The sequence below is a fragment of the Sceloporus occidentalis genome, unplaced genomic scaffold (genome assembly GCF_023333645.1).
Source record: "Sceloporus occidentalis isolate IW3139 unplaced genomic scaffold, rSceOcc1.0.p SCAF_61, whole genome shotgun sequence".
Taxonomy (NCBI): Eukaryota; Metazoa; Chordata; class Lepidosauria; order Squamata; family Phrynosomatidae; genus Sceloporus; species Sceloporus occidentalis.
The window spans coordinates 2,811,063-2,835,648 of record NW_028317041.1 but is presented as its reverse complement, the minus strand read 5'-3'; the positions used below and the strand labels follow the sequence as shown (position 1 = coordinate 2,835,648).

The 24,586-nt window shown below is 42.7% G+C and overlaps 1 protein-coding gene across 1 annotated transcript in view; it reads right to left on the bottom strand.

The window, feature by feature from the left end:
- LOC149287409 (zinc finger protein 827-like) overlaps positions 1-15,102 on the bottom strand; it is a 61,797-nt gene extending 46,695 nt beyond the window's left edge. The window contains exons 1-2 of the mRNA XM_089492907.1: positions 15,057-15,102; positions 1,012-2,028 (exon numbers count right to left, since the gene is read on the bottom strand). Of these exons, the coding sequence (XP_089349033.1) occupies positions 1,012-2,028; positions 15,057-15,102 (1,063 nt within the window). The remainder of the gene's footprint in view (positions 1-1,011; positions 2,029-15,056) is intronic.
- Between the last annotated feature and the right edge of the window lie 9,484 nt (positions 15,103-24,586).

Genomic DNA, 24,586 nt, shown 5'->3' with positions numbered 1-24,586 from the left:
GCATTTTAAAGTACTGGGAGTACCATATGATCACAACCATCATAATAATAGCCGTTGAGATAAGGGAATTTTAACTTGTCTATATATTTGTTATATATGTTTGTAAGTCTATAATCGCTTGTAATTGGAATCAAACGAATATGAACACAATCTTTAAAAAAAAAAAAATACTGGAGTATTTTAACATGCATTCTTGCAAAACAAAAATTAGCACTTACCACGCAATGCTACAAAACTACCTTCTTCGGACACGATCTAACATTTTTTGCCACTGATTGGCTGCTTAGAGCTTTCCGTCAGTGGCAGGAAAGTGGTCCCTTTGAAATCAATGAGAAGACTTTGCAGATATGCACTGGGGTCTCAGGAGACCCTTGCATACAGCAATCTCCAGAGCCAATGCCGAAGCTGACTGCATGGTATTTAAAGGGACAACACAGCTATTGTATGCATTAAAGTGCATATGATGACTGGAGTGTCACTTTAATATGTATTCTTCAATCTGTAGCGGGGAAAAAAAAATACTTATCTTTGGGAGAAGCTGCAGCACAACACCCCCGTTTCTCATTTTTGTTTATTTGTTAAAAATATACAATCAAATGTAAATTTAAATTTCTATTTTAGCCGGCAAAAGTACACCCACACCGTACTTTGCTGCATTATGCGATGGGTATAATTATAATAACGTAGAATGCAGCTCTAAGGCAAAATTTATTTATACAGAAATGCCATGTTGCTTTTCTTTGAGGCTCACACTGATGCATTTAAAAACAATTAATGAACCTAATTGTATAGAACGTTATTGTTGTGGGTGTTCAGCTCTTTCCTTTTCCACACTTTTCATACTATTTTATTTTTAGATATATACTTTAAAATGGAAAGAATAGAGTAAGACTGTCACTTTTTAGTGCCCTCAACAGCTGCAAATCAAACACTGACAAATTATCTGTCCACCTGTATATAAACATTTATACAAAGCAAAATAGAGTAATAAAAACAAGGCAATGCTTCTACCTTGGATTCCTGTTTTTGAAGATCTTCCTTTGGGTGAAGGAAGTAATAAGAGTTCTAACGACTGTGTTGGTGTTCCCTTTTCTTGCTTCTCTTCGGGAGGTGGTGGCAAAGGATCCTCCGAAATGTGGGGCTTTTTTTTCTCAGCCAGCATACTGCCTGCGGCTCGAGCTGCCACTTCCTTAAGGAGGGCAGCAGAGGAGGTCATGGAAGCAAGAGACAGAAACGGTCCAGCTGGGGAAAGACGTTCCTGACTAGAGCTCATGCCTCTTTCACTAACCTTCTTTGACAGAGCTGCTAAAGTTGAACTGGCTGATTGTGAACTGAAGGGTGAAGTAAACGATTCAAACCTCAATGTTTCTTCTGACCTCAGCTGGGATTGGTCTTGTAAAACAGCATTAGCAGCAGCTTTTAGTTTGAGGATGGCAGAGTCAGGTGACAAGCCACAGGTGTTAGCTGAATTCTGCAGCCATTGATCCTGGTTCCAAATAAACCGGTTAGTTGATATTCCTCCATATTGATCATTCTGTTCTTGCTTTTCAGCCAGCTTCTTGGCAAGTACACTCAACTGCTTTGCATGATGGGAAGAAGGAGAAAACTGAAGACTTGAGGCAGCATTAAGTGGAGACTCTTCCCGACCATTTTTAGCAGCATCCGTTACCAGTTGCGCAGTCCCTGCCTCTAAGAGACGTCGAAGATTACTGCTTAATGGCTTATTTGTGCCAACATGCTCATCCTCATCCAGTGAGGACATAGACGTTGACAAGTGCTCCTTACAACGAGGAGAATCCTTGAATAGTTCATTCTCAAGAATCCCCAGATCTGTGTTCAAGCTCGGAGTTGCACTTCCAAGAGAAGTGTCAGGGGAAGTTGGCGATTCTTGCCCTCTGTGGTCAGGGGACAACTTAAAAGTATCTTGAACATCTCCATAAGAAGCTTCAGATGGAGTTTCTGAATTTGTTCCAAACCAGTTTTCTTCTTCACTGGCCTCTCCTTCCACCTCTTCTTGCCTACTTCCATCTGATAAAGGAGCAAAAGCAAAACAATTAAATGTGTGCACCACAACATCTTTTTAGTCTACATCAGTTCTATAACAGGTTATTAAGACATTTTACTGCCTACTACAACTAAAGAAAAGAACTCCATTCTGTACCAGATAAAAAAAAGTTTAACTTTTTATTAGAGGTCTACTTCATTTTGTATTCTGTGATCAATATCCTATACAATGTATTAGTGTTTCCCAGATTAATGGTTTGCTTTACTTTTCAGCACAAAATCTAGCAAGGCTGCTAATCAAGGTTGGGTACTATGTAACCAAGAAAAGAATAAAAATATGCCTTTCATAAATATATTAATACAACTGAAAAACATTGTCCTCATCAGAACTCTTCAGCTTTCATGATAGAATAAAACTTTATTACGTATCATCAGACTGTCTTTAAGATAAGGAACTAGACATTTATTAACAAAATTGAAAGAAACATCTTGTCTATTTTTAAGTTATCTATATCCAATATCTTAATATTCTCTACATGAAATATTAACAAAAAGCAAAGGGAAAACAAATAATTGATATGGAGGTAGCCTAGAATAATAATCAAAAGTTCTCAAACAATCCTTTAAAAAGTTTTGGAGGAACAGTTCCTATAAATACTTTACTTTGACCTGCATGTAAAAAATATATGGCTATGTAGGTCTACACTTGTTTAGACACATAAATTATGAAAATGACATGTTAATGTGAGAATAATTAATAAGCTGGGAGGGGCTTGAGGCAAAGGTTCAATCAAAGTCCACTTGATAAGAGTATGTGTGGACATTTGCCCTGAGCTCTGTCCAGCATGACTGCCATGACACGCCCTTTATATGAGTGGACATTATCTTGCTTGTTGAAGGTCTCATAGCAGAATAATGTTCTACAAATGTAGTAAAGGAGAAAAATTACTGTCAACCGAGGCAGAGGGATGTTGTCACAGAGGTGTCACACATGCACGTCAGGCACAATGTCCAAAGTCGCACAGAATGGTATGTACGGACAGAATTTAGACATCTTTATACATAATCCCCATGGTATTTTAGGAAGATACAACTCCGTATATGGAAATCAGTTCTAAACAAAGTTACATTTTAAGATTTTTGGCAGCACTTTCTCGGTCAACAATAGCACCAAGGGAGACTTGGTTAGTAACTATGTAAGTAGTGCAGTAAAGTAATCACTCAGCATAAAGCAATCTCTATTGTTCGAGAACACACAACACTGTCCACCGGTAGACATTAGTCCTACTAATGCCAGTTGTCAGAACCCAGTTTAGGTGGTTTTGGTAAATAAAGCAGAGTTTGGCCATTCCCTGTTCGTACCAGAGCCTGGTAATCAATATGGAACACTAGGCTTTCAGTGTTTTAGTCCTTGCCTGCTTTCAAGTCACCTGCTGGCCTCCATTGAGTCTATTCGTTGGTTGCCAAGGAAACCCTGGACCAGTTCAACTACTGACAGCTGTATCATACACTTAATTGTGATATCACCAAAGTATAGTTTGTAGTTTACACAACGCTACAATTATTGCAGCTAACTGAACAACTGAGATGAGACTGTTACGTCCAATACCAACCTTGGTGCTGTTGGTCACTTTCCTGCTAGATATGGCTTCTTCAAAAAGTAGTACATATTATACTGGTGATATAACACATTCTCATTCACCTACTTTTAGCCAACCATCAAATATTACTTTTTTGTATTGATTGCTTAAGTATACATAGAGCAAATATGCCAATACAGTGATGCTCAAACCCCTGCTATTTTTTTACCTAAAAAACAGAAGGTTGGGTGTTCTATACCAATGGTATAAAGTTATCTATGAGATAGCACTTGGCAACCCTGCCCTGCATAATATTATTAATAAAAATGGTATGTGTCACGATAGCTCTATTAGGGCTGCAACTATTATTTTAATAATCGATTAGTTGGCCGATTATTTTTTCGATTAATCGGATAAAAAAAAATGCAATTTTCCTCCCCCTCCTCCACTCTGCCACCTCCCCCCTCCCATACTCCACTCTGCCTCCACCCCACTCCCATACTCCACTCTGCCTCCTCCCCCTCCCATACATCACTCTGCCTCCTCCCCCTCCCATACATCACTTTGGCTCCTCCCCCTCCCATATACCACTTTGCCTCCTCCCCCCTCCCATACTCCACTCTACCTCCTCCCCCCTCCCATACTCCACTCTGCCTCCTGTCTGCAACGGAGGTTCACAAGACACCAGGGAGCCGGGTAGAGAGGCAGAGTGGCGTATGGGAGGGGGAGGAGCCAGAGTGGTGTATGGGAGGGTGGCTCCCATACACCCCTCTGACTCCTCCCCCTCCCCCTCCCATACACCGCTCTGCCTCTCTACCCGGCTACGTTGCTGATGATTCTCTGTCAGCCGGTGGGGGTCTGCATCGCACAGACAGCCTCCGTTACTGCCCTTCACTTACGCTGAGGCTTCTATGCAGTTTTGGTTCACAAAGCACCAGGGAGTCGGGAGAGAGGCAGAGCAGTGTATGGGGGGGGAGGAGTTAGAGGGGTGTATGGGAGGAGGGGGAGAGAGACGGAAGTGAGAGACCGGCCGACAGTGAGGGGAATCCAGGTCCCCTGCAGTGTTGCGGGGATCTGGATTCTAGTGTTATAATCCGATCTCTGTTTGAGGTCGGATTATATAAGGAGAGGAAGTTTTTCAGAGCATTTGCTCTGAAAAAAACCTTTTTATAATCGATAAAAATCGATTCGATTAATCGACAACGATTTTCATTATCGATTATTATCGATTTTATCGATTAGTTGTTTCAGCCCTAAGCTCTATATTAAATTGTTTATAAATCAGTAAATAGGAAATTAATTTTTTTTTCTATAAGTAAAACTTTATTTTAAAGAGAGGAGTTTGTGGGACCATTCATAATTAACATTTAGATTACATTACATTTATTTAAAAAGCGCCCGCCGATTCTGCAGCGCTGTTACATTCATTAGAGTAATTTATAAACACATACAATAACACACTCAAAAACAAAACTGGTGCAAAGGAGAAGAGGGCCCTGCTCTTACGAGCTTACAATCTAGTTCGTGGTTTTGGGGAGTGAGACAATAGGAGAGGACTGCGTGGAAGGGGATGAGTTTAAGAAAAGCAAGTAAGTACAGCAGAGGTCTTTGCTAGATTATATCCATAGGCTTTGTAGCTGTACATTTGGTTAGTTAGCATATCTGGCTCTAGTCCTTGAGGATACACAGATACCAGGTATTTAGGACAATATTCTATATTAATTAAAGATTATTGGCATAAAAAGTAGGACATAAAAAAGGATTAACCTAGAGTATTCCTTTCATTTTTCAAGAATTACAAACACACAGTATATTAAAATATAATATACAGTCTTTTCTCCAGAATTAAAATACTAGTTGACCTCCCCTTTCACAGATGTTAATATATAAAAAATATATATTATATTGTAGCAAATGTAATAATGTCCTAATCATCTATACATTTATAGAATACAAAAATTGCCTGGGTACAGATTACATTTTCTTCATAAAAAAAATTGAAATGAAAAATTGACATGAAAAAATGATGTCAAACAAAGGGTTAAAATATTATATTGTGGTATGTTGTGGTACTTCATGACCAGTTTTTAATGAGAAACACATTATTAAAAGACATTACATAATATATTTAAATTTACCGTATTTGCTCGATTATAAGACGACCCCCCCAAATCTGAATATTAATTTATGAAAAAAAAGAAAAAGCCTGAATATAAGATTTTTTTTAAATAAAAGCAATGATTGAGAAAAATATTTTGTTTTTATTTCCTTTTTTGTTATGCACATCTGCTCCAGAAATGCCTTATACCCCCTATATGCCACTGTGCCCCATGATATGCCTTTTAACCCTCTAAATACCACTGTGCCCCATGATATGCCTTTTGACCCCCTATGTGCCACACTGCCTCCAGAATTGCCTTATACCCCTATATGCCACTCTGGCATTTAGGGGGTTAAAAGGCATATTATGGGGCAGAGTGGCATATAGGGAGGTATAAGGCATTTCAGGAGGCAGAGTGGTGTATAGAGGGTTAAAAGGCATTTCTGGAGGCAGAGTGGCATTAAGGGGGTTAAAAGGCATTTCACAGAGCACTCTGCCCCCAAAAATGCCTTATGCTTCCCATTTAACACTCCCTCCCCCTCCCTCCTCCAAATTTACCGGAGCTTCTGAGTCCCCAGTGCGTAGTCCGGGCAGCGTGTAGAGCTCTACGCTATTTGCGTAGACAACTTCCGCTGCAGCCGGGAGGAGGTGCGTTTTGCAGCGGGGGTTGTCTGCGTCCATCGCGCAGACCTTCCCCGGCTGTCAGAGACCACGGGGAACTCCGTTCTACACCGGGGACTCAGAAGTACCGGTAAGTGGTGGTGGGGGGAGACAGGAGGATCCAGGTCCCCTGCATCGCTGCAGGGGATCTGGATCTTAGTCTCATAGTCAGACCTAGTTGAGGTCTAGTTATAAGACGACCCTGATTATAAGACGAGGGGTATTTTTCAGAACATTTGCTCTGGAAAAAACCTTGTCTTATAAATCGAGCAAATACGGTACTTAAGAGACACCCGGCTGACTATTTGCCCACAAACATTTTCCTGAAACTTCTTAGGTAGATTTGTAAGTAAAGTTGTTCATGCTCAAATAATAGCTTGCTAGCAACCAAATATATTTTTTTTAATTGTAATGAAACAGGACCAAAGCTAGAAATAAAGAAAATAAATAATTAAGATTAGTTTTACAAATCTGTGGTAAATAAAGTCTTTCCATGTAGGTCCACATACCAGCTGAGCCCCCAATTTATTTATTATTGGTTCACCAAGGACCAATAATTGGTTCACCAATGTACAATGCTTATTGGTGAAGCATTGTACATGGATGATGAAGCATATACACATTCCACTTCGTATATCTGTGTATCCTTGTAACCACACCTTATCTAAACAAATTTGAGGACCACAAAGAGGACTGAACAATACACAAAAATCACCATTGGCAAAAGGCATACGGCAAACTCAAACATATGGCTATCCTTTGTTTCCCCGAAAGATGTTATTTTAAAACATTCACAAATATAGGGATGGTCATCGTAAATGGTTTCCAAGTAGCGACCTTATGTTTTGCAAGATCTTCACTCTGCAAACGAATGAACTTGTTTAGATTTGTATATTTTCTCTATGGCTGCACTAGTTGAGTAGGTCGGTAAAGCATTCTGTATTACCATTTTTGTAATTCTGTAGTATTTGTAGCAGCTGCACAGCCCCAATCTAAAAGGGGCAGCTTAACATCCTAGACAAAGACTGCATTTTGCGGCACTCATCACTGGCAGGAAAGTGCCACTATTGAGATAAATGGAGCAACTTTGTGGCATAGAGCTGCACGCCCCCTCCCCCCGAAATGCCCAACAAGCCAGCACTGGAGGCAACTGACAGTATGTCAAAAAGCTGGTGGCTGGGGAAAAGGGCCATTGCCCTTCATGGGAACTTCCATTGCGGGACACAACCAGGACTGCCCACTGATCTCAGTGGGTGGTCTCAATGACGTCAGTGGGTGGTTCCGCTAACGTTGGGGGCATTCCCACTGATGCCAGTGGGCGTTCACGCTGACATCACAGGAAACACCCTCCCATTTAAAGGGGAAATGGGCAGGGAGCGGGGCATGTCAAGACCCCGCTACCATGACCTGAAAGTTTCGGGAGTTGAACCAGAGAACCGGAGAGTTCCCTGGTATGGCCATTGAACATGAGGGGATGCTGCTTATCACATGTAATTTCTAGTGCCCTTAAATTTTAGAGTTGTCCCTTTTGCAAACACATAAGGGTTTCTGTAAAATACCCCTATTGGCCCCTTTCCTCACACCCCCCAGCCAAACACATCACCCTGCATATAATATCCTTTCGTTTCATCTCTAGAACTGTTGACACTCGTGTGTGCGTTCCTGGTGCTGATTGGCTGATTCACACAGCCAATCAAATAAAGTACTTTAATATGCAGTCTTCTGTAGAGGGAACATCAGGGACAATAAACCATCCCTTTAATTTTCAAAAACGTATAACCTTGGTTTTATGTAAATACCATGCCAATTTATCATGAACAACAATTATAATCAAACACAGGTTATTTCTCCAAAGTGCGGTTAGATTAGCCACATCACCCCATCAAGAGGCATCTGCAAAGCAAAAATTCCCTTGGTAGCAAGCCCTGTCTCTTTGTACATGCGATATTAACACAGTGAAAATACACACAATTTTCATGTCACTGCCAAAGAACATAGTAATGAGTGTTAGATCATGAAAGTACTTATCTTAGCCCCGAATGGAAAACAATGCTTTTGCACTGGGAAAGATCTTACGAGAAACGTTACGTCTGTTATGTCAGTTTTCTGCTTTATTTGCATTAACTTGTTAGTATGCAGGATTTAATAGCCAGCATCCGCCAAGATGCACTTACATGTGCTGTCAGCAGAAAGAATAAAATCTAAATAAATACAATTCGGAAATCACTGCTCTGCAACAAACATGACAACTATATAAAAATGTATCAACATTTAATGTCACATTTAGGTACCAATTTATATTACCGTAATTAAAAGGACGTTAATGCCATCATATACATTTTGAAACATAGGATATCTGAGTGGTCTCCTTAGATTTTTACAGGTTGCAGAATGCATATTATATAATACAGGTTGAAGAAACTTACAAGGTACTTTCATATGCATTCTTCATTGATGAGGTTGCATAGGACATCCCTTTAAACATGGCTTAAGTCCTTAAGTGGCCATGTTTCCCCCCCTTTGGACTGCAAATCTGAGATTCTTTTTTGAGATACTGGCCAGAATCCCTGGTGCATATGGATTATGGCTGCACATTGCCGCTCCTTCACCCTAATCTATAATTAAAAGGGCACTCGAACCATCATATGCATCTTAATGCACATGATAGTGGTGGTATCCCTTTAAATTTGTGTAGTTTGTTTTGCAAATGCATTTGCCCCTTTCTGCACCCAATTAAATGCCCTGCCGAACACATCTCCCTGCATGTGACGTACTCGCCTCCAGTGAGTCTGTTCATACTCCATTTCGCATGTGTAAATTTCCTCCCATTGAAGGGGTCATCAATCTAAATCAAACAGCTAATCAGTGGCAAGAAATGACAGATCATGGAGAAAGAGGGCAGCCTTTGCAGAATGGCTGCAACTTCTCTTTCAGTTAAGTGCTTTATTTATTCTTTAATATGCATTTTTTCACAGAGTACTATAGTAGGGGTGTCACGGACACTATAATGTCCCTCTAACACCAAACTTTAGTTTATTAGAGTCTTGTGTGAGGAAAGGAAGCATTTGTGAGATATTTCTCAGGTGCACACAGCAGAATTGGGGACAGCTGACCATTACACCAACAGGGACTTTGATGACATTGCATTATAAGTGCATAGACATTAACCCCTTCAGGACCGGGATTTTGATACTAACGTGTCGCTAAAGGACCGGAGCCGTTTTTGTGTTTTTGCCATGTCTTTCTTCAACTGTAATTTCTCTCTTATCAATTGGTGCACCCACACAAATCATATATTGTTTTTTTCAGCACAAGTAGGGCTTTCATTTGAAACCATAGTAAGCTGGGTAGTACATTGTTTTGTTTGAAAAAAACTGGAAAAAGTTTTGTATACATACAAATTGTACACACATTAAACCAATGGGAAAAAATTATCCCAAATATATTCATTAAGTTGTCCTGATTTGGAAACCACCCAACATGGCCAGGATTTTTATCTATTTTGACCAGTATAGGGCAAATATTGCAAGGCATGCATCACGTTTTTGAAATGTAATTTTTTTCAAATTTGGCATGGTAGTCTAATAACTGCAATAGTTGTCACAGATACTGATTACCCCCCCCAAAATTATATGTTTATGAACAGTAGATAAGTCAAGGTGTACAACTAGGGTCATTTTGACACTTTTCAAACAGGGATTTTATCGCCAATTGCTGCCAAATTTTGAGGTATTTTTATATTTTTGGGGTTTTTTTTGCATATGTTGCAATGTTGCTTTAGATTTTATATTATATTTTGTATAGAATATGTGCAACTGCAGAACAAAACACCAAATTGTGTTCACCAACATCCCCCGGTTCCAACAAGGCCTCACATGCATGGTTCATGCATTTTTTTGAGGAAGCTATGAGGGCAAAACTGGAACATGCGCATTTTCGTTTTCACATTTGGAATTTTCAGAAATTGGTTTCCTGGGCCCATATCCCATTTGGGACATTTTGGAAGCCCCTGCTGTAAATTACCCCATAAAAGTATATATTTATGAACAGTAGACAAGTCAAGGTGTTCAACTAGGGTAGTTTTGACAGTTTTCAGCTAGCCTTTTCTTCACTGATGTCTGCCAAAGTTCACGGAAAATTTATTTTATTGCGTTTTTAACAAATACATTTCAATGTTAAAAATTTTTTCTTGCACAGCATATGTGCAACAGTGGAAAAAAACACCACATTTTGTTCACCAACACCCCCCTGGTTCACTCATGTGGAGACCAAAGAACCCTGTCTCCCTGTCCCTGAAGCTGCCTCTGGCAGCTGGGACACAATCTCCAATAGACTGGAGATTGTAGGGGAGGAGTCTCTCTGATCAGTCCTACAGGACTGATCAGAGGACTTCTGGGGGCTCGTTTTTGCTGTTGCTGGTCTGCCTGGGCTTCCAGGCAGACCACCAGCAGCAGAACCCCCTAAAAAACGGGAATTAACCCCTTCAATGCCGCGATCGAAGGGGTTAAGGCTGCACTGACGCTCTCATGGAGCGATCAGGCAGCAGGGGGGTGTTGGATCAGGTCCCCACACTTGTGTGGGGACCCATTCAATACCCCCCCACCCTTCCCTGAAGCTGCCTGTGGCAGCTGAAACCGCGATTGCAGATTTTTCTGCAATCGCAGTTTCTGCCTAGAGAATCACTCCGTGGGAGTGATCGTGGGCTTGGGGGCGGGCTTAGACAGGCTGTGCTGTCTGCCCAGGACTCCTGGGCAGACAGCAGCAGCAGCGCCCCCACGATCACCGCGATTGTGGTGATGTGGGGGCGTTTTTTGGAGGAGACGTACTTGGTACGTCCCGGTCTACCGGTGACTGTTAACCAGGAAGTACCAGGTACGTCCCGGTACTGAAGGGGTTAATATGAAGTTGGTTCTTACTTAGCAGCCATGACAACTTTACCCCAGTGCACAAAGCAGTGTCCATAAACACATGGCTGGATGAATTTGGTTTGGAAGAACTTGACCGGCCTGCACAAAGCCCTGACCTCAACCCTTCCGGACACCTTTGGAATTAACTGGAACGGAGATTGCGAGCCAGACCTTCGTGTCCAACATCAGTGTCTGATCTCACAAATGCTGTACGGGGTGAATAGGCAAAAACTCCCACAGAGGCACTCCAAACTCTTGTGGAAACCCTTCCCAGAAGAGTAGAAGCTGTTATAGCTACAAAGGATGGGAGCAACTACATATTATTGTCTATGTATTTAGAATGCGATGTCATAAAAGTCCCTGTTGGTGTCATGGTGAGGTGTCCCAGTACATATAATGTATCAATAGATGTGGATAAACGAGGGTTTTATTTTCAGGAGATAACAATAGCCGCACGGGTGAACAAAATATTGAGATCTGGGATGGACATAGAACTAGATGTTTACACCCATCAATAGAGCACCATAGATGAGTCCCTCTGGTTTACAAAGAGAAACCTGGTAGGGCTTAGGGCATTTTCCAAATAATTATATTACTGGATAACCAACAATGTCCAACAAATATCTAATATACCTAATCATGCTTATGCATTACCGGTAATTGCCCTTTGTGGCATAGTGTTTGCAAGCCAGCCACTGCGTCATTTTTACTCCAATGAGTTGGCTAGATTACAACGTGGTGCACCTTTTCGTCAATTTATTTCTAATTCCAAGGCACATTTTCCAATCTCTGCAGCTGTCAATGCAAATGCAATGTGTTTTTACAGGCAAAATGCTATACTGTTGCTGATGGATTCTGTGAAATCACTACATGTCAAGAGATTGGAGCGCACTATACTTTGATTAAACCTTCCCATCAGATCAGAACAAGTCTAGCTGTTCTTTTGTTCTAAGCTCTTAGTAATATAAAGGCAGGAAAATGGGAGTAATAAGAGAAAAAGGTTTCTTCTGCTGTTACCCAGACAGCAGCCACATATGCTCTTCAAACGATTGTTTAGGTTAACAAGAAAAGCCAAGTATTACAGGATTTGAAAACCACTTTACTGCTGTCTCTGTTCAAAAAGAAGCTGTCACTGTAGGGAATGGAAAAAAAGAGAGTTTTGAACATTATTTCATAGATGCCTTAACCCTTTAAGGACCGATGAGGGTTGGCACTGCTGTAACGGAATGAGTATTAAAGACCGTACAACTGTATCAAGCTATGATCAATGGGGCTCTGCAGATAAATAAGATGTTTGGTGCTGGTAAAGAGTCTTAAATACCTAGACAGAACAGACTAAGGCTTAAAATACATTACCTTTGGAAGAGGAGACATGAAAGGTTTTGTTTGCCTATACTAAAGGAACATAGGGACTATACCAGCACAATGGAGGACTGTGCTAAAACGGCACAGACCTTCACTGATTTTACAGCTCATTGGGACTGTCAGGGGGATCAGAAACAGTACACAAAAATGTTTATTGTCCAATAAAAACAAGGACACTTGGGAGATACGGTATAGTGAAAGGCGAGGCTAAGCCGATTGGTCTTCAAATACTTTAATCAAACTTGCCAAAAATGGAACCATATTGGTTTTTACGGGCTTTTTTTGTTGTTGTTTTTTTTTTGAGTATGCATCACACACGCTGCATATATGTTCCAGTTAGCAACAAGTGAAATGTATTTATGTCCTGAAACAAATAGCCAATACGGCAACTGTAATAGTACCTGAACTTGCTTGTTATATGACTAGGAGTTGAGATAAATATTTCCAGATAAATGAAATAAAAAAAATATATATACTTAATACATGGCAAGGCCATGGTCCTATTCTGCTTCCCGCTAAGGAATCAGCCATCACTGTGGTGTATAATGATCTTTCAGAAAAGATAAATAGTATAGGACTTTTAGAAATGAAACCAGAATAACTAAGAAGCTCAATCTGAGCATATATGCTTATTTATTTAAGAGTGCTATACACAAGCATAACAAAAATATAGTAAAGGGGACCTTCCACAATTTTTTATTATCAGATGAAAAATAAGCCTTGCAATGTTTTCATTTTTTTTAAAAACCTCTAGTTTCTCATTTTCAAGCAGCCCATGTTACTCATTTATATGCGTTATCCTCAAACGCATATAAAGTCTTATCATACTGCCTTGGTGGAAACCACAGAATGGCTCAGTCTTAATTACCCAGCCTGACTCACTGTTTTCTTCCTAGCTTATGTGCATTACTGTATCCTGCCCTGTATTTTATGCTCAAAGAAAAAAAAAGTTAAACCGAGTAGACAAATGGCAACTGAATTTCGGAATTAATAAACACAAGGTGTCATTGTTGGTTACGACACCACTTAATATATTACAATTGAAGCATTGCAAGATGACTCTTTAGATCCTTCCCATAATGCTGTGGGATCATTTTGGTTCACGATGTAACAACACAAATGAAGTAGGACTTTAATATGATATATAACTATTTGTATCTATTTCCATGTTTCCCTGTGTTAGCCAACACATAGTTATCAATATTTTTGACACAGATGTTTCAACTTCCAACTCTCTAAGAGGCAGATTAGCTGTGTGCAAAACATGAAAAACAACAACTCATGCATTGGACCACTAATTAAAGGGGGCTGGAGGAGCCCTCCCTGGGGTGAAGCAGGTCTCAGCCAATCAGGAGAAACTCTACCGATTGGCTGAGAATTCAGAAGCCTCTCCTTTTTGTAGAGTCCATCTACATGGAGCGCAGCGTAAGCTGGAGCCAGCTCAAGGTAAGAAACCGTGTGTGTGTGTGTGTGTGTGTGTGTGTGTGTGTGTGTGTGTAAGGATCGTCTTACCAGAAGGAATCCGGGATGCAGGAAAGGAACACGCTTGCTAAGTACAGGACACGCACAAGGGGCCTGAGGTGGATAACAGGGCACTTGGCGGTGTTACTGTAAGCACGGGTGATCAGGACAGCACCGTTAAGCAGACCAGGGTCAGGATACCGGAGGTTCTCAGAGTCGTTAGGAAAGCCAGGGTCAGGATACCGGAAATACACAGGAGCCGAAATGGAAAGCCGAGGTCAGGATGCCAGAGATACACAATAACCGTTTAGCGGACCGGGGTCAGGATGCCAGAGATACCCAAAGTCGTAAGAATAGCCAGGGTCAGGATTCCAGAAGTTCACGATAGCCGTTGAGCAGACCAGGGTCAGGATACCAGCAATAGAACAAGATACAGGTAAAAATACGAGGGGCTCAATAGGTACGGAAGCACCAGTACAACTGAGCACCGGTGGATAGGTTTGGGAAGTTTAAATAGCCCGGGGAGGCGTTCCCCGGCGTCCCTGACGTAACCGCGTCCACCGTCGCCATAGCGACGCAGCGGAATCCAGGCGGCGGTCAGCCGCATAAATATTCATGAAGTAGCCGCGCGGAATGATGCCGGCGTTTCTGCCGGGAGGACGGAGAGGAACTTCCCCGCGTCTGCCAGGTAAGTGCCTTACAGGATCCCCCCGCAAGACGCGACCTCTGGGGGCGTGGAGAACCCGGCTTGAGAGGATGCAGCTTGTGGAATCTGCGAACACAGACGGGGGCATGCACCTGATCTGCCGGTTCCCAGGTTCTTTCTTCTGGGCTATACCCCTTCCAGTGTATCAGGTATTCCAAGTGTCCACGATGGATCCTGGAGTCAACAATTTTTTGTACCACATACTCCTCCACCCCATCGATAACAACAGGAGCAGGCGGAAGAGGTACACGACCAGGAAAAGGGTTAGCTACCCATGGCTTGACTAGAGATACGTGGAACACGGGATGGATCCGACATGTAGCGGGCAGTTTCAGCTGCACTGTTACTGGATTGATGATCCTGGTGATGACATAAACTTGGGTCCTAATTTTTTCGATGGCACCTGCAGGCGCAGGTTACTTGTGGACAACCAGACTTTGTCACCGCAACGGTAGGTTGGTGGGCTGGATCTATGAGGATCTGCATATAATTTGTATGTTTTACGAGCCTTGATCAGGTTCTCTTTCAGGGTTCGAAATTGTCTGGCGAGAGCGGTGACTCGGTCCGTAATTCCAGGAACCGTAGGTCCGGTGGGTAGGCCCGGAATCATGGTAGGATGGTAGCCGTAGTTTGCGAAAAATGGTGACATTTGTATGGAACGTTGTTTTTGGTTGTTGTAGGTAAATTCCGCCGGGGGGAGGAACTGGAGCCAATCATTCTGGAGGTGAGTGGTGTAACATCTCAAATATTGTTCCAATATTTGGTTTAAACGTTCTGTTTGACCGTTGGTTTGAGGATGAAAGGCCGTGGACAGCGTGGGACGAATGTGCAGATTTCGACAGAAGATCTTCCAGAAGCGTGATGTGAATTGTACCCCCCGGTCAGAAGTGATGGTCTGTGGTAGTCCATGGAGCCGAAAAACTGTATTCAGGAACAAGGTGGCCGTGGTCGCTGCTGAGGGAATACCAATGGTGGGAATAAAATGTGCCATCTTAGTAAATCTGTCTACCACCACCATTATTGTGTCGTGTTTCTTTGAGGGTGGTAGATCCACAATAAAGTCCATAGAAATTTTCGACCAGGGGACCGATGGGATAGGTAATGGGCGGAGGAGGCCTACTGGTTTCTTGCGTGTGGTCTTGGTTCGGGCACAGGTGGTACATGAGCGGACAAACGAGGTAACGTCTCGATCCAGTGAAGGCCACCAAAAATGACGTCGGACGAGATCTAGGGTCTTCTTAATGCCCCCATGTCCAGAAAGGAGGGAGTCATGACAGGTTTGTAATACCCTTAGACGGGCCGGTCGTGGTACAAATATCATGTTACGGTAATAGAGAAGGTTCCTGGTACAACGGATAGGAGGATGTGTTCTTGGTATTGGCACGCCACGGGATGAAGTACGGATGTAGTCTATAAGGGGTGGTTGGTGAGTGAGAAACAAATTGGATGGGAGAATGGTATCGGACTGACTCTTAGGGTGATGTGAAGTAACTGGTATTCGGGACAAGGCATCTGCTTTAATATTTCGGGATCCAGGGCGGTAGGTGATATGTAAATTAAATCTTGTGAAGAAGAGAGGCAAGGTGGGCTGTCTCGGGCACAACCTACGTGCAGAACGAAGATACTCGAGGTTCCGATGGTCGGTATAAACCGTCACGGGGTGTATGGTACCTTCAAGAAGATGACGCCAAGCTTCTAGTGCCTGCTTGATGGCCAACAATTCTCTATCCCCCACACTGTAGTTCATTTCTGAAGGGGTGAGTTTGCGAGAGTAATAGGCTACTGGGTGTAGACTCTGTTTTTCTCCATGTCTCTGAGATAAGATTGCCCCTACGGCTACATCCGAAGCGTCAACCTCCACATAAAAGGGTTCAGCAACGTTGGGTTGGATGAGAATAGGAGCCGTGGTAAAATACCGTTTCAAGATGTCAAACGCCTTCTGAGCGTCAGGTGACCATGCGAAATGAGAGGACTGGCGAGTAAGTCTCGTGATGGGTGCGATGACATGAGAGAAATTTCGAATGAATTTGCGATAGTAATTCGCGAAACCGATGAAGCGTTGGATCGCTTTTTTATCAGAGGGTATCGGCCATTCCAGTATTGCTGACACTTTCTTAGGATCCATTTGTAGACTCCCTGGCGTGATAATGAACCCCAGGAATTCCACTCGGGAGGATTCGAATTGGCATTTCTCTAGTTTAGCATAGAGATGATGTGAGCGTAGGCGTTTGAGGACCAGTTTAACCTGGTTCCGATGTTCAGACAAAGTTGATGAGAAAATGAGGATGTCATCCAAATAGACTACCAGGAAGATGTCAAGGTAGTCCCGGAACACGTCATTTAGGAAATGTTGAAACGTCGCGGGGGCGTTACATAAACCGAAAGGCATTACGAGGTACTCAAAGTGTCCATAGCGACTTCGAAAGGCGGTCTTCCACTCGTCTCCCTCCCGTATGCGAACTAGATTGTAAGCCCCCCGGGAGATCAATTTTAGTGAAGATGTGTGCATCTTTCAGTCGGTCCAGAAGTTCAGGAATAAGTGGCAACGGATATCTGTTCTTTATAGTGATTTTGTTTAATTCACGATAGTCGATGCAAGGGCGTAAACTGCCATCTTTTTTTTCTACAAAGAAGATTCCTGCACCGGCGGGGGAGGTAGACGGACGAATAAAACCCTTGGCTAAATTTTCTTGGATATAGTCTTTGAGGTAACGTAGTTCAGGTTCCGACAACGGAAATATTCTGCCAAAGGGAATGGGAGCTCCTGGGAGAAGATCGATAGGACAATCATAAGTCCTTTGGGGAGGAAGAGAGTCGGCTCCCTTCTTATTGAACACATCACTGAATTCTGCATATTGCTTGGGGAGACGTAGGACCGGAGAAGAGGATGAATCGTCAGGGAGTAGCAGGAGTGATTGGCGATTGGAGAGACAACGAGTGCGACAAAAAAAAGATTGGAAGGAGAGGGTGCCTGTGGCCCAGTTTATCGTAGGATTATGAAGCCTCAGCCAGGATAGTCCGAGAATAATTGGGAACATAGGTGATGGGATCAAGTCAAAGTTCAGATGTTCCATATGATTATTTCCCAGTAGTACCTGGAGTCGTGGTGTTTCTTGGGTGATGGGTCCAGAAGATAGCGGAGTGCCATCTACTACTTGGATATGTATTGGAGCTGCTTTGGTCAATGTTGGTATGTGCAATTGCTTGGCAAAATCTTGATCCATAAAGCAGCTACTGGCACCGGAGTCAATGATGGCAGACACTGTAGTAGAATTACTGGTCCACTGCAAAAACAAAGGAATGGATAGGTGAGGAGACCCGTCTCTAGGAAAGGAACTCAAGCAAACTGTAGTATGTGTGGGCTTACCCTTAGGAGGGCGTCGAGGACAGGAGTGGATCAGATGCCCGGGTTCGCCACAGTATAGGCACAGATTGTTCCTCCGACGACGGGTTTTCTCAGCTTCGGATAGTGGGCCGCGTGCCAATCCGATCTGCATCGGTTCCTCCGGAGGGGGCATGATCGCTGGTAACTGAAGAGGAGGAAGGGTAGGAGCCGTAGGAGCAGTATGAGCCACAGGAGGGAAGTGGCGTCTCGGGGCAGGAACGGCTGAAGCTGCGCGTTCCAGGCGTCTTTCCCGAAATCTGCGGTCAAGCTGAATAGTCAGATATATTAAATCCTCTAATGAATTGGGGACACCCACACGGGCCAGTTCATCCTTTAAGCTCTCGGATAAACCCAGACGGAATTGGTCCAGAAGTGCTGGTTCGTTCCATGTACTTTCAAAAGCCAGGCTCCGGAATTCTGTGACGTATTCCTCCACAGGTCTTTTGCCTTGGTGTAACGCACGTATGGCTGCTTGTGCAGAGGTGGAACGAAACGGGTCATCAAACAAGGTATCCATAGCATGACTGAAATCAGCCCAGGAATTCAGGACGGAGTTATTAGTGTGAAGCAGATGATGGGCCCACAGTTGGGGTTCACCAGAGAGCAAGGAGATCACAGTTTGTACTTTAACATGGTCAGAGGCGTACGTTCTAGGTTGTAGTGAGAACAGGATCTGGCAGGATGTCATGAATGTGCGATAACGAGTTCTGTCCCCAGAGAAACGTTCAGGTAAAGGCACCTTAGGTTCAGGAGCAGTAGCACCGATTTCCTCCATCACCGGGGGCGGAGCTGTTCCAGAAGGGGATTCCCCGGAGGCAGGTAGACTTGTCTGGAGTTCATGAAGTTGACGCTGCATGTGTGCGTGGCTAGTTTGGAGGTCTTGAAGAGAACGAGTGAGGGAGGCAATTTGTCCCGTGAGAGCCGAGAGGGCGTCAGCAATTCCTGCGGATTCCATGTCTTGGCTCAGTTGTTCTGTAAGGATCGTCTTACCAGAAGGAATCTGGGATGCAGGAAAGGAACACGCTTGCTAAGTACAGGACACGCACAAGGGGCCTGAGGTGGATAACAGGGCACTTGGCGGTGTTACTGTAAGCACGGGTGATCAGGACAGCACCATTAAGCAGACCAGGGTCAGGATACCAGCAATAGAACAAGATACAGGTAAAAATACGAGGGGCTCAATAGGTACGGAAGCACCAGTACAACTGAGCACCGGTGGATAGGTTTGGGAAGTTTAAATAGCCCGGGGAGGCGTTCCCCGGCGTCCCTGACGTAACCGCGTCCACCGTCGCCATAGAGACGCAGCGGAATCCAGGCGGCGGTCAGCCGCATAAATATTCATGAAGTAGCCGCGCGTGCGAGCGGCTGCTTCATGTAGCAGGGAATGATGCCGGCGTTTCTGCCGGGAGGACGGAGAGGAACTTCCCCGCGTCTGCCAGGTAAGTGCCTTACAGTGTGTGTGTGTGTGTGTGTGTGATTGCCGGAGACTGCTCTTGTCTGGTAAAGGAGGGGGTTAATTGCCTGAGACTGTTCATATCTGGCAATAGAGGGATTTAAATTGTCTGAGACTGCTCATGCCTGCTTACGACTATGTATATTAATTTAAATCTAAAATATGAAATCTACATAGTTCTCAAGGCTTTCTAATCATGCATTTAATGTAAAATATATTTTAATCGGTATGTGACAGTGTGTGTGTATACGTTAGATAGATATAATATATGTTTGTATGTGTGTAATTGCATTTGCGCCATACGGTGTCCTTGAATGGCAAAATAAAATGCGATCACCCTAGCCCTCACTGGTTTGTCTTTGCACCAAGACAGCTTGTTTGCGCCATCTTTGCTACCAAAAAAATGCGTAGAAGAGAAAATTCTGGTGGTGTGGAGGAAGGATGATCTGGGGAGGGGAGCCCAGACTATTTGATCTGTAAGGGACTCCAAACTTCTCATACGGGCCCTAAATACATACATACAAATACACAGATGTGCTGGTCCTGGTAACATAGACATGTCTACTTGCACCAAGGGTTACATAACTAGGTTTCTTGGCACCTGGGACCAGGTTTGGTGTCCAGGCCCACATTGACACCCCATCCACTACTGGAAGTGGAAGGAGGTAGAGGTTGTCGTTGGGTGGCTCAAATACGCCCCTCATCTTGTGGCGTCTGTGGCTGCCACTCATGTCCTGCAGAAGTTACCGTTCTGTTATTGGACTCTTTTCCAGAAATAAATGACCATGCTATTTTGTGCTACTACTTCCTGCAACATGGAAACAACATTGTTTATTATTTCTTATTTTCTTGGAGATAAATCAGGGTAAATATCACATACAAGTACAAAACAGCCTGACCTATATGTAAAGTAAATGAGCATGTATTATAGCAGTGATTTTACAGTAATTCACACTACGTGCCCCGTTATCTACCCACATTATTAGAATTTACCAACTCCTGCAAGTAATTTTATTTCAAAATTTTCCTCAGTGCCCCAGACTATGTTGTGCTCTGTTGATTAACGTCATGTTTACTTTAGTTACTTTAAATGTGTTCAAGAGTAGAGAGGTTTTTATGGCCAAACATTTGTCATATATTCAGCAAGTAATATCTTAATGGGTTAGCAAGCCAGGCTGAGATGTTCTACTATAGTAACACTGCTGCTCATGCCATAGAAACAAACATCAGATGCTTAGAACAAACAATTTAATGACATAACACTGTAGCTGTGCTTAAAACCAAAAACGCTTTATTTCGTTATGAGGCCTCTGGGGTGGAGATTTTGGGTAATCATCTGATTTATAGGTATTTGTTTGGTGTAACAATTTAGACTAGGCCACAAACCAGCATTAGGGTGGATGCCAAGAACACTCTGCTTATTGGGAATGATTAATTGCCGCCTTGAATTGAATGCTATTAGTCTCTTCATGGTCCAGTGGTGCAGAGGCACTTATCTGATGCCGTGCCTCTTTCAATGGTCAGGATTTTGGGCCTTGTCATTGGAGGCTGTGAGCAACACCGAGAAGAATAAGTGGTTTTGCACTATGCTTTCATGAATGCTGCCAATCTTAAATAAAGAAACTGTCTTCTGATACGGTTGTTCTGCCACACAGATGATAATCTGCTACTTTTTAAGTTTACAAGTCCCTGCGGTCTGCATTACGCTCATAATCGCCTATAGCCTTACTGCCTTTATATATTTTTAAATATATCCTCCTTTGAGGGCATGTGTTGGCCACACCTGGCAGACAATGTAAGTTAGGGTATCGAACGTAGGTCCATGTAGAACTGCAACTGCCAAACTCAACTTGCACAGCGCTAGTTACAGCAGTTTTGAGTAAGACATTAAATATGTAAGTTAAAACATGCAGTAATTTGAGGTATGTTATATTTAATTTATTCTGTTTTGTTGAAACACACAAAGAATGCCCCATAACTAGATTATTACACTATTTGGCTAAACAAAGCTAAAAAATTGTGTGAAGATGTGACACTCACTGGCTCAGGGTACTTAGCAAAAGAGAAGTTGCAAACAGTTCTCTGATTGAACCTATTGACCGAGAAGCGAGATGCTTATGTTTGCACAGTATAAATCAGCCACTTTTAAGGCCTACAAGACACATTCAACTTTTACAACCCCACCCAAAAGCTGATGGGTAACCAATAATCTTGACAAGCCTATTTAGGGCTGGTTTTACAACTGGAAATGAACAACAAAGGGGTCTTTGAGCTAAAACTGAAGCCATGTTGCACGTCATGCAAGCTGGGTTCCATGACACCATAAACTGATGTTCTTTAAGCCATCAGCACATATTTACATCATACTGTAAATAAGTCAATTAAGGTTAAATCCAAACCTTCAACACCCTTTTTATTTTTTGACTGTTGTACGCACATTTATTTTCCTTGGTTTGAAGGGTCATTCCTGGTAAACTGCTCTTACATGAAGCCCTAAACTCCCTCACTTCACTATTCATCAAAGGGGACAAACACTGGTAGCTTTTGCCAGCAAGAACAGGTAAGTTGTCCTTGCATAATTAAATGGACAAAAGGAGATCTTGGGAGACATTTTACTAATTTAACAATGCATAATATAGAACCAGACAAGATCTTCCTACAGCACAAGCTTATGTATAGTGAAGACAAGGAGCTGAAACCACAACTCTCCTTCTCTTAGTAAGAAAACCCATATGACTAATTTAACGAAGCATTACATAGGGCGAACCAAGCTTCTCTTCCAGTGACTTTAAATAGGTCATAAAATGCCACAGGTCAGTTAGTGAAACTTCTGCCTTCACCACTCACTACAGCGTTCAAAAATGCCTCTTGAAGCAACATTAGCACAAGTACTATGTGTCGAAAGATTCATGAAATGGGTTTCCATGGCCAGGCAGCTCCACACAAGCCAAAGATCACTATACCTAATGCCAAGTGTCAGCTGGAAACATGTAAAGCACACTGCCACTGGAGCAGTGAAAATGTGTTCTCTGGAACGACCAATCACACTTCACTTTCTGGAAGTCTGATGGAGGTCAGGACAACGTTACCTACCGGAACAAATAGTGCCTTATGTAATGTTTAGTGGAGGTGGGATAACGGTCTGGGTCTGATTTCAAGGATTGCATTCGACCTCTTAGTTCCAGTAAAGGGTAATGTTAATGCTACAGCATACAAATACAATGCTATCCTTTCAACTTTGGGGGAAGGACCTTTTCTATTCCAGCATGACTGTTCCCAAAGTAAGGTCCATAAAGACATGGTTGGATGAGTTTGGTGTGGAAGAACTTGACCTGCCACACATAACCCTGACCTCAACCCCATAGAACACCTTTGGGAAGAACTGGAATGGAGATCGGAAGCCAGGCCTTCTCGTCCAACATCAGTGCCCGACCTCACAAACACGCTACTGGATTAATTGGCAAACTTTCCACAGAAACACTCCAAAATCGTATATATGCCTTCCAAGAAGAGATAGAAGCTGTTATAGCTGCTAAAGGGGACAACTTCATAATAATGTTCATGGAACAGGATGTCCAACAAGCTCATGTAGGTGGAATGGTCAGGTGTCTACACATTTTTGGTCATACAGTCTTTATAAAAGCCGCATCAAAGCTGATGTCACAGCTCCATAGACAATGAGCATCGTTTGGTTTGGAGTTGGATTGCAGGTCCGTAACTTATGTCTGATGGTTCGCAAGCATCCCCGCATCAGGCCCTCCCCCACCAGTCCCCCACCAGTCCCTGCCACTGATGTGCTGCGAGGGAAGGCCATCCCCCCTGAATCACTCCACATAGATGTGAAAGTGGCTGGCACACCAGCTAGTTAGTGAATAAACACTAACTTCATGACAATGCTGTTAAAATAAATACTGAATAATACTTATATGATTCCCACTATACAAACAAACCCCAAATCAAGATGCTCCTGAGGTAAACAAAGAAATCAGGGTAAACGGGCAGATACTCCAAAGTGGATACTGCTCCACACAGTCGTTCAAGAATCACTTGCAAGAATCAAGGTAGTATCTATCGAGCACTGATGAAATAAAAAAAAAACAGCTGTATGTAGGTGGAGTGCTCAAAATCACGCACTTCAACCCTATACTGTACTTTAATGCCATGTCTAAAGCAGCAGGTGTACGCAGATCCAGAAGCCCATGTTACCTTTGTAAGCAATCAGCTAGTGACTCATATTGGTACATGTGGTAAGTGTGCTTATTTTTGCTTGCTGTACTCTTTTGACCCACTATAAGCTCACAGAACCATTCCCAGACTTCACTCCACCTGGTATTCTTGCTACTGAAAAATTTTAAGGATAAATAATTGGCTAAACAGAGACATTATATTCATATGCTGACACCATGCAGAATTTTTGATTATTATTATTATCCTTTATTTATATAGCGCCAACAGTTTACGCAGCGCTTAATACAATACATAAATTCAAGGGATATGACAAGACAAGAATTGACAGACTAAGACAAACCGATACATTTGGTGGAGAGAGCCCTGCTCGCAAGCTTACAATCTAGAGCAGGGGTGGGCAATTAATTTTCCCATGGGGCCACATGAGAAATTGGAATGGTTTTAGAGGGCCAGACCTCTACAAACTACAAACTCCGAAGCCTTGTCCATTTTGTTAACTTATGTGCTGTTTAATAAAGTTATTCAAGCCTACGTCATTGGTAGAGGTGCTTGAATAAGTAAGGCCTGAATAACTATTAGCACAGCACAGAAGTGAACAAAATGAACACGGCTTCGGAGTGCATACCGTATTTTTCGCTCTATAAGACGCACCTGCTGATAAGACGCACCTAGATTTTAGAGGAGAAAAAAAAAGGAAAAAATATTTTGAGCTAAAAAATGGGCTAAAATATTTATTACAATAACTGAATAAGCTATGAACACAGTAAGACACACGC